The sequence below is a fragment of the Grammomys surdaster genome, unplaced genomic scaffold (assembly GCF_004785775.1).
Source record: "Grammomys surdaster isolate TR1022 unplaced genomic scaffold, NIH_TR_1.0 137, whole genome shotgun sequence".
Classification (NCBI taxonomy): Eukaryota; Metazoa; Chordata; class Mammalia; order Rodentia; family Muridae; genus Grammomys; species Grammomys surdaster.
This window is the reverse complement of record NW_021604595.1, coordinates 11070471-11082668: the sequence shown is the minus strand read 5'-3', so window position 1 is coordinate 11082668 and position 12198 is coordinate 11070471. Positions and strand designations below refer to the sequence as shown.

Genomic DNA, 12198 nt, shown 5'->3' with positions numbered 1-12198 from the left:
CCACCTGCCTCTGCCAACAAGAAACTGGCAGGACCCACAGGGAGATGGCCGTGGCTGCACTCTTCTGTCTCCCAAGCTTTTCTTTCTTGGGAACATTCAGTAGTAATTTTACTTTATTGAATTTAAACTAGATATGTTTTTCTCCTTCATACACTCATCTAATTCTGTTTAGCTATTTTTTCATTACTAAGCAAGCATTTTTCTTTTCTTTCTCTTTACACTTCCTATGCTTTTCTTCCAATCCCTTTACCAACACTTTGACCTTATTTTAGGAAACAAATAAACCTATCCTTTTTAAAAATTCCCTTTCCTAATATTGGTCTAATTTTGTTTTGGAACTTGTCTCATTACTGGAAAAGCTTTTGTTTACTGTTTTTTTTTCTTTTTTCTCCTTTTTTTTTGTAATACTCTCCTCCTATTTCCTTTCCTCTATTTACCCTTGCTGCTTCTCTACTGTCCTTCCTTTCCATCTCATTCACTATTTCCACATTTACCACAGTCCTTCTTAACACAACAGCAATCTGCCATTGGCTTTTGCCATTTTTCTGTTTTATGTCCTTGGTGATGTGTGAGCTGTATTGACTCTAAGTGTATTTTTTTGTTTTATGTCCTTGGTGATGTGTAAGCTGTATTGACTTTAAGTGTACTTTATCCTCTTTTATGTTGTTGCTGTCAAAATGTGTGTTTGCTCTCCTTTCTGAGTTGTAGTAGGTAGGGAGTGAGCCTTCACGAAAGGGTGCTCAGTAAGGTGATCTACAGATAGAGCTGAAGGAATACTCAAACCACGAGATGCCTTAAACAGCTACAAAGAAAACACACACACACACACACACACACACACGAGAGAAAGAGAAAGAGAGGGAGAGGGAGGAGAGGGAGAGGGAGGAGAGGGAGAGGGAGAGGGAGGAGAGGGAGAGGGAGAGGGAGAAAGAATAAGCACACAGTGTGATTTCGAAATAACTCAATTATTGAATTCAATGATATTACTGAAATGGTAAAGTGTCAGATGAGACTTCAAGAGTGATTAGTCAGAATGATAAGTGACCTTAAAGAGGATGCAAACAAGCTGCAGGATAAAATCCAGGACTTGGAATGAAATTGAAAAAAGTGTGTGTGTGTGTGAGAGAGAGAGAGGGGGAGGGGTAAGAGGGAAAATCAACAAGGAAATTGAGATTTTGAACAAAGAAACTTGGAAATAAACTCAATGAATCAAATAAAAGCCAATGGAAAGCATTGCTAAGAAACTTGACCAAGAGGAAGAAAGTGTATCAGGATTGGGAGTACAAGAGGCAAACACTGCATTCCAATACTCATAAAGAAAACAATAAAGGGGGTTGACCTCAAAGCCCAAGAACTATGCAATCCAACCTAAGAACTGTGGGTAGAAACTCAGGTAAGAATGGCAGGCATGCAGCCCATAAAACCATAGCAGGACATTTTACAGACCCAGAGAATGAAATGGACATCAAAACACAAAAGCTCACTCAGAATACCAAATGAGCAGACAAGAATGTCTCCGAGGTACATAATAGCCAGGACAACAGAAATACAAAGAAATAAGATTAGAAGCTGCTAAGAGGAAGACATCCGCTTACCTACAGAGACACACACACAACTATCAGAGTAACATAGGCCTCTCACCAGTCACTTCAAGTCAGGAAATCAGGGAACGATACAGTTCAAGTCTGCTGACCCAGCTGCTATATTCAGCAGCTTTATCTTTGAAAACTGATAAAGAAATACAAATATTTGAAGATAAGCACAAATTAAGGCAGTTCATGACCACCAACTTAGCACTCCAGAAGATAGTTAAAGGAATATTATACACAGAGGAAGATGCAAAGACACTCTCAGTCATGAGAGAGTAAGGGAGTAAGACTTTCACAGAGGAGCAGACAACAAAGGAGAGCTCAGAGGGAATCTATCATGTCTGATGCACTAAACCAGCAAACCCCTGACAGGAGGGAAAAAGGACAACAATCTAAGCAACAGAACTACAGTGATTACCAAATAATTTCTAAGAATAAATGACCTCAAGTGTAGAAGACTACAGCTCAATAATGAAGAGACAAAGAAACTAAGGTTTCCAAGAAGCATCTCTCTGGAGGATACCCACAGACTGTGATTCAAAAGACAGAAGTCAGCCTACCAAGCAAATGGAAACCACACACATGGTGGTGTAGTATTTTGATAGCTGATAACTTGAAATCAAGTTAGGACAAACAAAAAGGTCAGCGTATTGTAATAAAGAGAACAACTGAACAACAGTCATAACTACTGTGAATAAATATGCAGCTAACACTGTGGCTCATGACTTCAGACATGAACAGGCATTAAAAAGTCACTTGGGTAAGAGTACAACACAGTGAGATTCTATTGCTAGTTCTCATCTTTAGAGCCGTCATTCAAATTAAAAATCTACAAGGAAACTCTATACCACTGTTCAAATGGATTTAGCAGATATATTAGCTTCATCTCAAAGATGAGGGGCTGGCTCAATATACACAAACTAATGTAATATACCATATAAATAATCTTAAGGACAGAAATCACAAGATTGTTTCACTAGATGTAGAAAACAGGAACGATCATGGATAAAATTCAATCCTTCCTGATTAAAGAAGGAATTACTCTCTAAGACACATCAACAAAATCAAGGCTCTACATGACAAACCTATGGCTAATGTTACACTTAAAGTGCTCAAAACCTTAGCTAGAGGGCCAGCAAAAGGCTCAGCGGATAAAACCACCTGCTGCGAAGGCTGACAACCTGGGCTTGTTCCCCAGGACTTGCGTGCAGTGTAATTAGAGAACTGACTCCTGAAAGTTGTCCTTAGCTCTACTCTCAATGCTGTGACCCTCAAGGTTTCTCTTCCTTCCTCCTGCACTGTTTGACACACATACACAATGCACTTTGAAAATTTAAAAGTATATACATTCTTTATGCTAGAACATAAAGAGAAAGAAATGAAAGGGACACGCAACGGAAAGAAGAAAAGTCAAAGCATCCATCCTTATTTGTATACAACATGATCCTATATTTAAAGAACTTACAGACTCCACTAGAGGATTCTTCATATGGATTTTATAAACCCAAACCAACCCTGCTAAGGAAGAAATGAAGAAAATTCCACTTAACTGTTTAGAAAAAACAAACAAACAAAAACAACAAAAAGAAACAACCAACGTATTAGGAATAATTTAACCAAGGAGTTCCTGAAAGACTGCTCCAATGATACTTGTAGACAACAGAGAAAGAAACTGAAGATGACACTGGATTGGCAGAATTAACAATGTGAAAAGAACTGTATTACTAAAGCCAATCCACAGATTCAACAGAATCCCATCATAATTCAAATGCCTTTTTCTGCACAATTAGATGAGATAATCCTAGAAGTCATTCATCAGCGTAAGAGACCTCAAAGCACTCCTAACAGAAATGCTGTTAGGTATCAGTAAATTGTATTATAAGGCCATACTGATAAAAAAGGATGACAGTGGACCCCCAAACAGATACAGAACAACACAATAGAAGAGACATAAAGAAACATACAACTACACCAACTCATGTTTGACAAAGGTGTCAAAACCCACAATGGGAAAAAGGAAACCCCTTTCAACAAATGGTGCTGGTAAACTGGATACTCATGTAAAAGATATGTCAAAGAATAACCAGATTCACATTCCTCACCCTGCATAAAAATGAATTAAAAATAGATCAAAGACCTTAAAATAAGATCTGGTGTTCATATTAATGTAAGAACTGTTAGGGGAAAGCACTTCAAGATACAAGTGTGGGCAGTGACATTAGCCATGTGGGATAGACTCAAAGAGCAGATAAACCATATCATAAAATTAAAAACCTTTTGTCTAACAAAGACAACAGCCATCAGAGTAAAGAGATAGTGTATAAAGAAAGAGGGGGCAGAAAGGGAAAGAAAAATATCTGTGTTAACTATATGCCAGACAGAAGATTAATATTGAGAATATATTATTCTTTTCTCTCCCTCAATTACGCATCATAAAACAAATCAAACAGTAAAGAAATGGGCTAAGAAACCAAATACACAATCCTCAAGAGGAAATGCAAATAGCCAGGAGATATTTGAAACGTGGTCAATATCCTTAGCCATCAAGGAAATGCAAATTCAATCTGCTCTGAGATTCAGCCTCAATCCAGTCAGAATGGTTACCAGAAAGACAACACACGGCCATAAGTGCTGGAGAGGATGAGGGAAAGAGGAATGTTTATACACTGCCTGTGGGAATATGAACTGGTGCCAGCACTATGGAAATCAGTAAGGGCTTTTCTAAAACACTAAAGAATAATATCACAGCATATGACCCAGCTCTGCTGCTCCTAATCTACTGAAAGGATGGCATGCTACAGAAATCCTGGACATCCGTGTCATCTGCACATCCTGAGTAATCTCAATAGCAAGGTAAGAGAACTATCCTAGACATGTAACAACCTATGAAAGATAAGAAAACAAGGTGTGTCTACACAATGGAGCTTTATTTAGCCATGATGAGAAATGGAATCACAACATCTGAAAGAAAATGGATGGAGCTAGAATTCTTTCCGATAAATGAACTAAGGGGGAATCATGAAGACACAGCCATATGTTCTCCCCCATATAGGGTACCTGAGATGATGTATGGGGAGATACCTGAAAGTAGACAGGGGACAATAAAGATGGAGGAAGAGATCTTAGGTAGGGAGAGGAGGAACCTGACAGGGTAATCAAACATCTGTGACATAAAAGCAGGAGAGAGAGAGGGAGGGGCAAGAGCTGGGCAGGAAGATTTGGGGGATGGGATGAACTAGAACAACACATGAGGACACATGTTCATGAGAATGCCAGAATGAAACCCTTACTATTAACTAATTAAAAAAATAAAAAATGAACACAAGTCTCAATTACTAGGCATTTCATCAGAATGTCAGCAGGATATAGCCCATACATTAACTTCACACTTCAAAAACTATTAGAAAACTCAATATTGGCTTTTCACTTAACCACTGTGATGCAGGTACATTTTCAATCTTTCACTAAGCATACACCTTTTTTGGTCAAGTTATGAAAAATTTGCATCTGAGCACTGTGTTTGAGGGAGTGTGCTCAATCATGAACTGACTTGAGCTCTAGTGTGACACTGCACTTAAAACTCTTTCCCAGTGCACAAAAGAAATAAACTTATTATTTTAAGTAAGTCATGATCAGATGTTAGCAGAAAACAGAGTTCATGCACATTCAGCAAGCTGACTTTTTCCCCCCAGATTCAACTGATGAGAGTAACGTTAACCCCCCACCACCTACCTTCTCCTTTTGTCCTGAGTGAGCTGGAGCTCTATTAGGCCAAACACGGAGTAAAATGCAAACTGCACTAAGGTAAGGTACCAGCCGTAAGGCTTAAAGCCTTCCACTGAAAAGATCAGCTCCTGTTGAAGACAATGAGTCTGTTAGGTCCGAGGCAGAGAGGAATTCCAGCTCAACTGTTATAAGTACATCTTCAAAGAAGCTAAGCCACATTCCCAACTCCACTCTAACCCCACTCCCACCAAATCACAAGGCTTCGTAAGATAACACAGGCATAAAAATCAACAGAGAAGTAACTAAAATGTAACATTTTCTTATGCTTCTCCATCAAAAATTTTTTTAAATAAAAATAAATTAAAAAAATAAATAAAACAAAATTAAAGTTGCCCCAAACAAAACTGAGTCAATTCAAGAACCCACACTAAAAGCCAGGCATCTACAAGCTGCTTTTCTATAGGAATATGGTTCAAATTTCAGCATTTTCAAAATTATGTCTCAGATTTTATAAAAATCTTCCTTGTACAGGAGATATTTAATTTCCCTAAACAATATGTATCCATTTCCTCTCTCCCTCCCTCCTTCCCTCCCTTCTTCCCTCCCTCCCTGTTTCCTTCCTTCCTTCCCTTCCCTTTTCTTTTTTGAGACAAGGTCTTATGGACACAGGCTAACATCAAACTCACTACTTAACCTAGAATGACCCTGAACTTCTGAACTTCCTGCCTCTGTGTCCACAGCACTAAGATTCAAACCACACACCATCCTGTTTATGAAGGGTTGAGAAATGAACTCAGGGTTTAGTGCACACTAGGCAAAAACTCTACGAAAAGAGCTAAATTCCCAGCTCTTAAATACAGTATTATATTATGAAGAAACATGTATGTTAGTTACTAATTGGCCATTTCAGTAAATCAATAAGCAGACATTAATCAATGCCTAACTCATTGTCTTTTAAAAAAATCAACGTGTGTGTGTGTGTGTGTGTGTGTGTGTGTGTGAGAGAGAGAGAGAGAGAGAGAGAGAGAGAGAGAGAGAGAGAGACAGAGAGAGCTGGCTCAGAGGTTAAAGGCGCCTACTGCGTCTGCAGTGACCCAGGTGCACTTCCTAGCATCTATGCAGCTCACATCCTCTTTGCATTCTAATTCCAGAGCACACAAGGCCCTCCTCTGGCTTCCCTGGGCAACAGACAGGAACGTGGTACCCTTACATATATGCAAGTAAAACACTCAGACACATAAAAAGTAAATGAATACATTTTAAAAGATTCAAACACACAGCTACAATTATGTATGTTTCATTAAATATTTACAAGTTTACTTTCATAATTTTAATTTTGTAAGATTTCTTTCCAATTTAAGATACTTAATTTGCAGATTCTGATCTTTACTCTTAGCAGCTCCTTTAGGAGGCTATTATTATTCTGTAAAAATCTCAAGCTAAGAGTCACCCAGTAGCCTGTAAATAAAAATATCATGGTGAAAATAAGTACTTAAAACCAACATGGACATTAAGTGTTAAAATAACTAATAGCTTTATTGACAGATGACTACTTTTTACCTGTAAGTATCCATAAATTAGGTAAAATACAAAAACTCCAGCCACACATATGAGAAACTGTGTGAGCTTGTTAAACTTGCTGAGGTTCACGCCCAGCACCACGATGTCCTCTACTGACTTGATGTGCGGTGACATTGTCTGGGTTTTGGAGGGTACAGTGATGGAGACATACTTCCTGGAGCTGTTGAACTTGAGGTCCATTGTTTTTGCTTTGCCACATTCAAGGCCTGCAACCTTGTCTCTGCTCTTTTCCACTGCTGGGTCCTGTCTTTCCTCTGCTGGCTGGGCCTAGCGAAGGGAAGAGCAGTTATGGTAAGCTACCTTGTCTATGAAGTGTCAGAGTCAAAGAATAATCCAAAATATTCTTTAAAATTTATGGATTTAAAATTTACTTTCTGGGTATCGGTGCTACCACCCACACCTCAGCTCCCAAACAAGCAAATATCCATCCCTATACTCATGCAGCATTGGAGAGCATCATATTTCATCTCCATAGCAACCAAAACTAGGGCTACACATGGTAGTATGCGTATATCATCTAGTATATATCTAATTCTAATAAAATGTAACATAGTTTCAAATTACAGCCAGCCTTGTAAGAGAGTAAAGAGTGATGTTTAAGGGCTGGCATACAGTCTATTTGCTACTGAAGTTTTAAAAATAAAGTGTGAGATTCAGGTGTGAGATTTAGCAACAACATTCCTTAGGCTGAAAGAAAAAAAAAAAGTACACAGTCCAGGCTGGCAAGGAAGTGACAGTCCTTCTGCCTTAGTGTCTTGAGCACTATGGTTAAAAGCATGAGCCACCATCATGACTAAGAAGTCTTACCATATGGAGGAAAGTATTCTACTTTAACGTCTTTGGAATGTAAAAGGCAGAAAATTCGTCATTTTGTCAGAAAAAAAAATGTGAAGGCACCACTGATGACTGTCAGTTTCTCTCTACATCTACATACATGGAAAATAATGAATTCTATGTAAACATGAAGGGAAGTGCAGAATCATAGAGCACACACAGGAAGGAAGGACTATCTTCCTAGATAGTCTCACTGTCGGCATTTCAGGGAGCACAAATCTGAGGGCAGGAGAGAACAATCATGGCAGGGGGCCTCACTTAAAAAAATATAAAAGAAACTGTCATGTGATAGTTTGAAGTGACAAGAACTAGAGTCACCTCTTGGTGATTGTTATGGGGTTGAGGTTCTGTGTAAAATCAAACTTTTAATATATAAGCACCAAACATTTATTCTGTGGGACTTGTGCCCTGTGTCTAAACTTTATAAGTACTTTTATTAAGTGTTTTGTTTTCTTCTTTATTCTCCCTTCCCTTGCTGTGTCTCAATCATTTGTATCTCCATAAGACTTTTTTAATGCCATATTGTAGGACATCCACGAAACAGAATTTTCATGATAAGCCATGTTTTAAATTGCCCACCCCCCATTGTCCTGTGTTTCCATACTGAGGAAAAAAAATGTTCTGGCCTGCTTTCTGTATGCACCTTGACAAAGCATAGGGCACTACTTAAATAAATGTAGGTTCTGAGCGCCTCTTCCCTGATGTCTTTCAATAAAGGGTCTAAACCACTCATCTACTCCTGAGTACCCCAGATTTCCAAATGCCCTCCTGTTCATGATGTCCCTTCTGCTTGATGTCTTTCTTTGGGTCAGATTTACGTTTAGTGTTGACACCCCTCCCCGCTTCTGTGACACCCTTCATTAATCCCTCTGGTTAGAAGACACAGGCAAGAGCTGCACCTTGGTATCTGACAAGTATTTCTTATCCATACTAGTGAATAAATAAACCGGCACACCTCTGACAGCCACCCTCAAACTCCACTCACAGCACCCTTCACTTGGATACGGTTTTGAAAGGACTATGATGTTAGCAAACTTGGTTAGCAAGACTGAGAATCCACAGTAGATAACAACAGGGAGAATGCAGATAATGACGCTACAGCTAGGCAAACATGCATACACAGAGCGAGTCTCATAAAATCCCTTCCCTACTTTTACTGACGTCGAAATATTTATCCAGAAGGCAACTGTGCCACCTTTGTTCCCTTCTGAAATGTTCATAAATAAAATGCCAAGTATATAGCAGCAACGTAACTACAGCTAACAGGACAAGAAAGCACCCCATGATTTGCAACTTTGAGGTCTGAGCTATGGGACCACCTGAGGAGTCTTGGGCAAAGTAATCTCTCTGAGATTCAGGCTTTGTATCTCTACTTGGCAAAGTAAAATGCAGTGATTTAAGAATCTTTGTGCAATCTATGAGATAAATGTAAAAGTGCACAGCACACGGTATGACAGCCCAAACATGTTCCCTTTTATTATTCAGCTTTTCAGAAACATTGCTGAAGTGGTCTAGTGTGCTTCAGTTGACTCACCCTCCTGACATGAAGTAGGAAACAGAGATCTGGATTTCCCACCTAACCTGTCCTACAAATGTCTCTTCCACCACCCACTATTACAAAAAAAGAGTCTCTTGTGTTCTATTAAACACGTGACCAACATTACTCCTCTCCATTCTCCTCTACCGCCTCAACACTCCCCAACACGTCCTTGCAGCTTTAGGCTGCATGCATAGGTAACTTCTGCACTACCCTTAAAACGTGTCCAACACAATACTCATCTCTCCTGGATTCCCTACCAAACACTTCTGATGAACAAGGAAATGGATTTACTGTCATTGCTAACACGATGTCTCAGCACCACAAAACCTGCCCTGTTAAAGTCTGGCGTTCAGTGTGGAGCTTTACACTACTCAGAAAGCATGGTCAGAAAGCATGATCAAGGAAGGCCTCTGCTACTCTCAAACTCTGATCCCCGATGCTTGCAATCTTACTTCTGTTTCTATTATTAATAACTGATATTGTTATCTAAAGAATCAGAAGTCAGGACTGGAGAGATGGCTCAGTGGTTAAGAATGTTTATTGCTCTTGCAGAGGACCCAAGTTTGGTTACCAGCACCTGTGTTAGGAGGTTTGCAACTGACTTTAATTCTAGCTTCAGTTTCCCAGTAGATCTCTCTCATTCATATACATTCATGTACATGTACACACACACACACATACACACACACACACACACACACACACACACGGACAAAGTCCTTATGGTACAGGGGGAAAAGCCTAAACCACATAGAGAATTTAATACCAGCCTGGGCTACAGAGATCTTAAAACACACAAACAAACAAACAAACAAACAAACAACGCAAACAAACAAAAGCTCAAGAACAGGATTAAAAGTTTTCAAATCAAATAGCCAACATCTTGCTTTGCTTTAGAAATTCACAATAACCCCTGAATCTAAAACAGAAAGAAATCCTGAAAGTGGATTGCTGCCTCAGGTCTCTTCTTAGCACACTGAAGGTAGACATAACAGCTAAAATGGAATTAAACAGAGTGCTTCGGGTAAGCACATACTGTACACACAGGCTCACACAATCAGAAACAGGTGATGTTGCCATACAATGACGCACTGAAATACAAGCGTATGTCTTTCAACAAGTCTGTGTGTATACGCCACAGATGGCAAGTGGAGGTCAGAAGACAACTCCTGGGAACTGGTTCTCATTGCATTTAGTTGGTTCTGGGGACCAGGCTTGGCCTCAAGTGCTCCTACCTGTTGTGCCATCTCCCTGGTCTCACCTTAGCGCTTAACCCAGTCTTTTTCTAATGTGAAGGTGGAAAGCTTTCTATTGCAGAGCTGGAATGGGAAGAAAACTTATCATGTGCACAGCCTGGAAAAGTCCCAACTCCACCGGTAATCTGCGACACTCTAGTAACAATCATGTCTTCACAACTGGGTTCCAGGTGTGGGATAAGATCATAGAGCAGAAAAAAACAAGACTGTGATTTCTTCTGTACCTTATCACACAAAGGGTGAGAGACTGGTGATTTCTGAAACTCCTTTCCCCTCAAGGGCTAACATTAGGATTTAAAGTAGACTTTAAGCAGAAGTAATGCTATCTAAAGTATTTTTCAAATGTTGTCAGTTATCTTTCCCCTCCAAGTCTCAAACTATTTCAGCTCATTTGTAAGAGAAACGTTTAACTAAAATTCGGGATTCTGATAATTTACTGTAGAAGTGGTGCAGATGTAATTCATTAAAATACATAAAAAAAACCAAACAACTCGTGAGAGCAAACTAACAAAATCTTTCAATGTCTTTCCGGAAGAAGAGAAAAGGAAGGAGAAAAGAAGGAAGGCAGACAGAAAGACAGACAAGGTAGGAAGGAAGAAAGGGGAAGAGAATTCAGCTACAAAGCCCGAAAGAGAGAAAGAGAGAAAGAAAGAAAGGAAGGGAAGAAGGAAGAGAAAGAAAGAAAGGAAGGAAGGAAGGAAGGAAGAAAGAAAGAAAGAAAGAAAGAAAGAAAGAAAGAAAGAAAGAGGAAGAGAATTCAGCTGCAAAGCCCGAAAGAACATACAGAGATTTCAGCGACAAAAACTTAATAGCCCTGAAAGAACAGGCAATTCGCTGCAAGGCAAATAGACACCGGGTAAAGGAGAGACCGGACACAGACCCGGAAGTGGCTCTGAGCTGCAAAAACAGTCAAGGTAATCCAAGAGACCAAGTCTCTGAGCACAGTGAGCAGGCTAGAGGAGGAGTGCAGGCAAGGGTTCTCAGGCCCGGAGGGGAGGATGCTCTTCCCGGAAGCGCGCGCTCCTGCTACCCTTCACAGGTCCGCGCGCCCCCGACCACCACGAAGGCGGCGTCCACCTTCTCTGTCGACACGGTGACTGCTGCCTGAGGACGCCTGACCGCGAGGCAAGAACCCCTCCCAGCTCCGCCGCTGTCACCTCCTCCGCCTCCGGCTCTGGTCCAGCTCCCGCGACGGCCACCTCGGCCGCCACCTCCCCGGAAGGTCTTCACACGCCGGACCCCGCGCGCCACTTCCGCCTATGCGTCTTTGTGCGCGTGCGCCGGCGCGTGGCCCCGCCCCTTCGCCCGCCCTCTGCTGTTTCTATCTCTGGCGCCTGCCCCTTGGTGTTCTGAAGCAGAGTCTTGTCCATATCGTGGAGTCTATGACCCAGTTGACTTCATATCTGCGATCAGGAGTCGAGGCGTGTGAAGGAAGCCAAGTTTAGAATGTTCGAACCGGATCTAAGCAGTTTGAGGTTCCTTTTCCCCAGCCTCCGTCTTTTGATTCAAAAGAATGGAGTTGCTTCTCAACTCCTTTTCTGTCCCAGTTCTCCGGACTCACTCCTGCCCTTCTGGCCAAGGTGGACTGAAGAAACAGGGAGTCTACGTCACATGCCCTTACAGTGACGATGGTTTGTAATTGGCCAGAAATTAACCAGGGTTGTTGACAGGC

The 12198-nt window shown here is 40.7% G+C and overlaps 1 protein-coding gene across 4 annotated transcripts in view; it reads right to left on the bottom strand.

The window, feature by feature from the left end:
• Slc35b3 (solute carrier family 35 member B3) overlaps window positions 1-11764 on the bottom strand; it is a 28508-nt gene extending 16744 nt beyond the window's left edge. The window contains exons 1-3 of one of the 4 annotated variants that reach the window (XM_028763245.1): window positions 11684-11764; window positions 6876-7163; window positions 5322-5443 (exon numbers count right to left, since the gene is read on the bottom strand). In XM_028763245.1, coding sequence (XP_028619078.1) covers window positions 5322-5443; window positions 6876-7076 — 323 coding nt within the window. In that variant the 5' untranslated portion in view covers window positions 7077-7163; window positions 11684-11764. The other 3 variants (XM_028763247.1, XM_028763246.1, XM_028763244.1) reach the window with 3 other exon arrangements.
• Window positions 11765-12198: the final 434 nt, after the last annotated feature.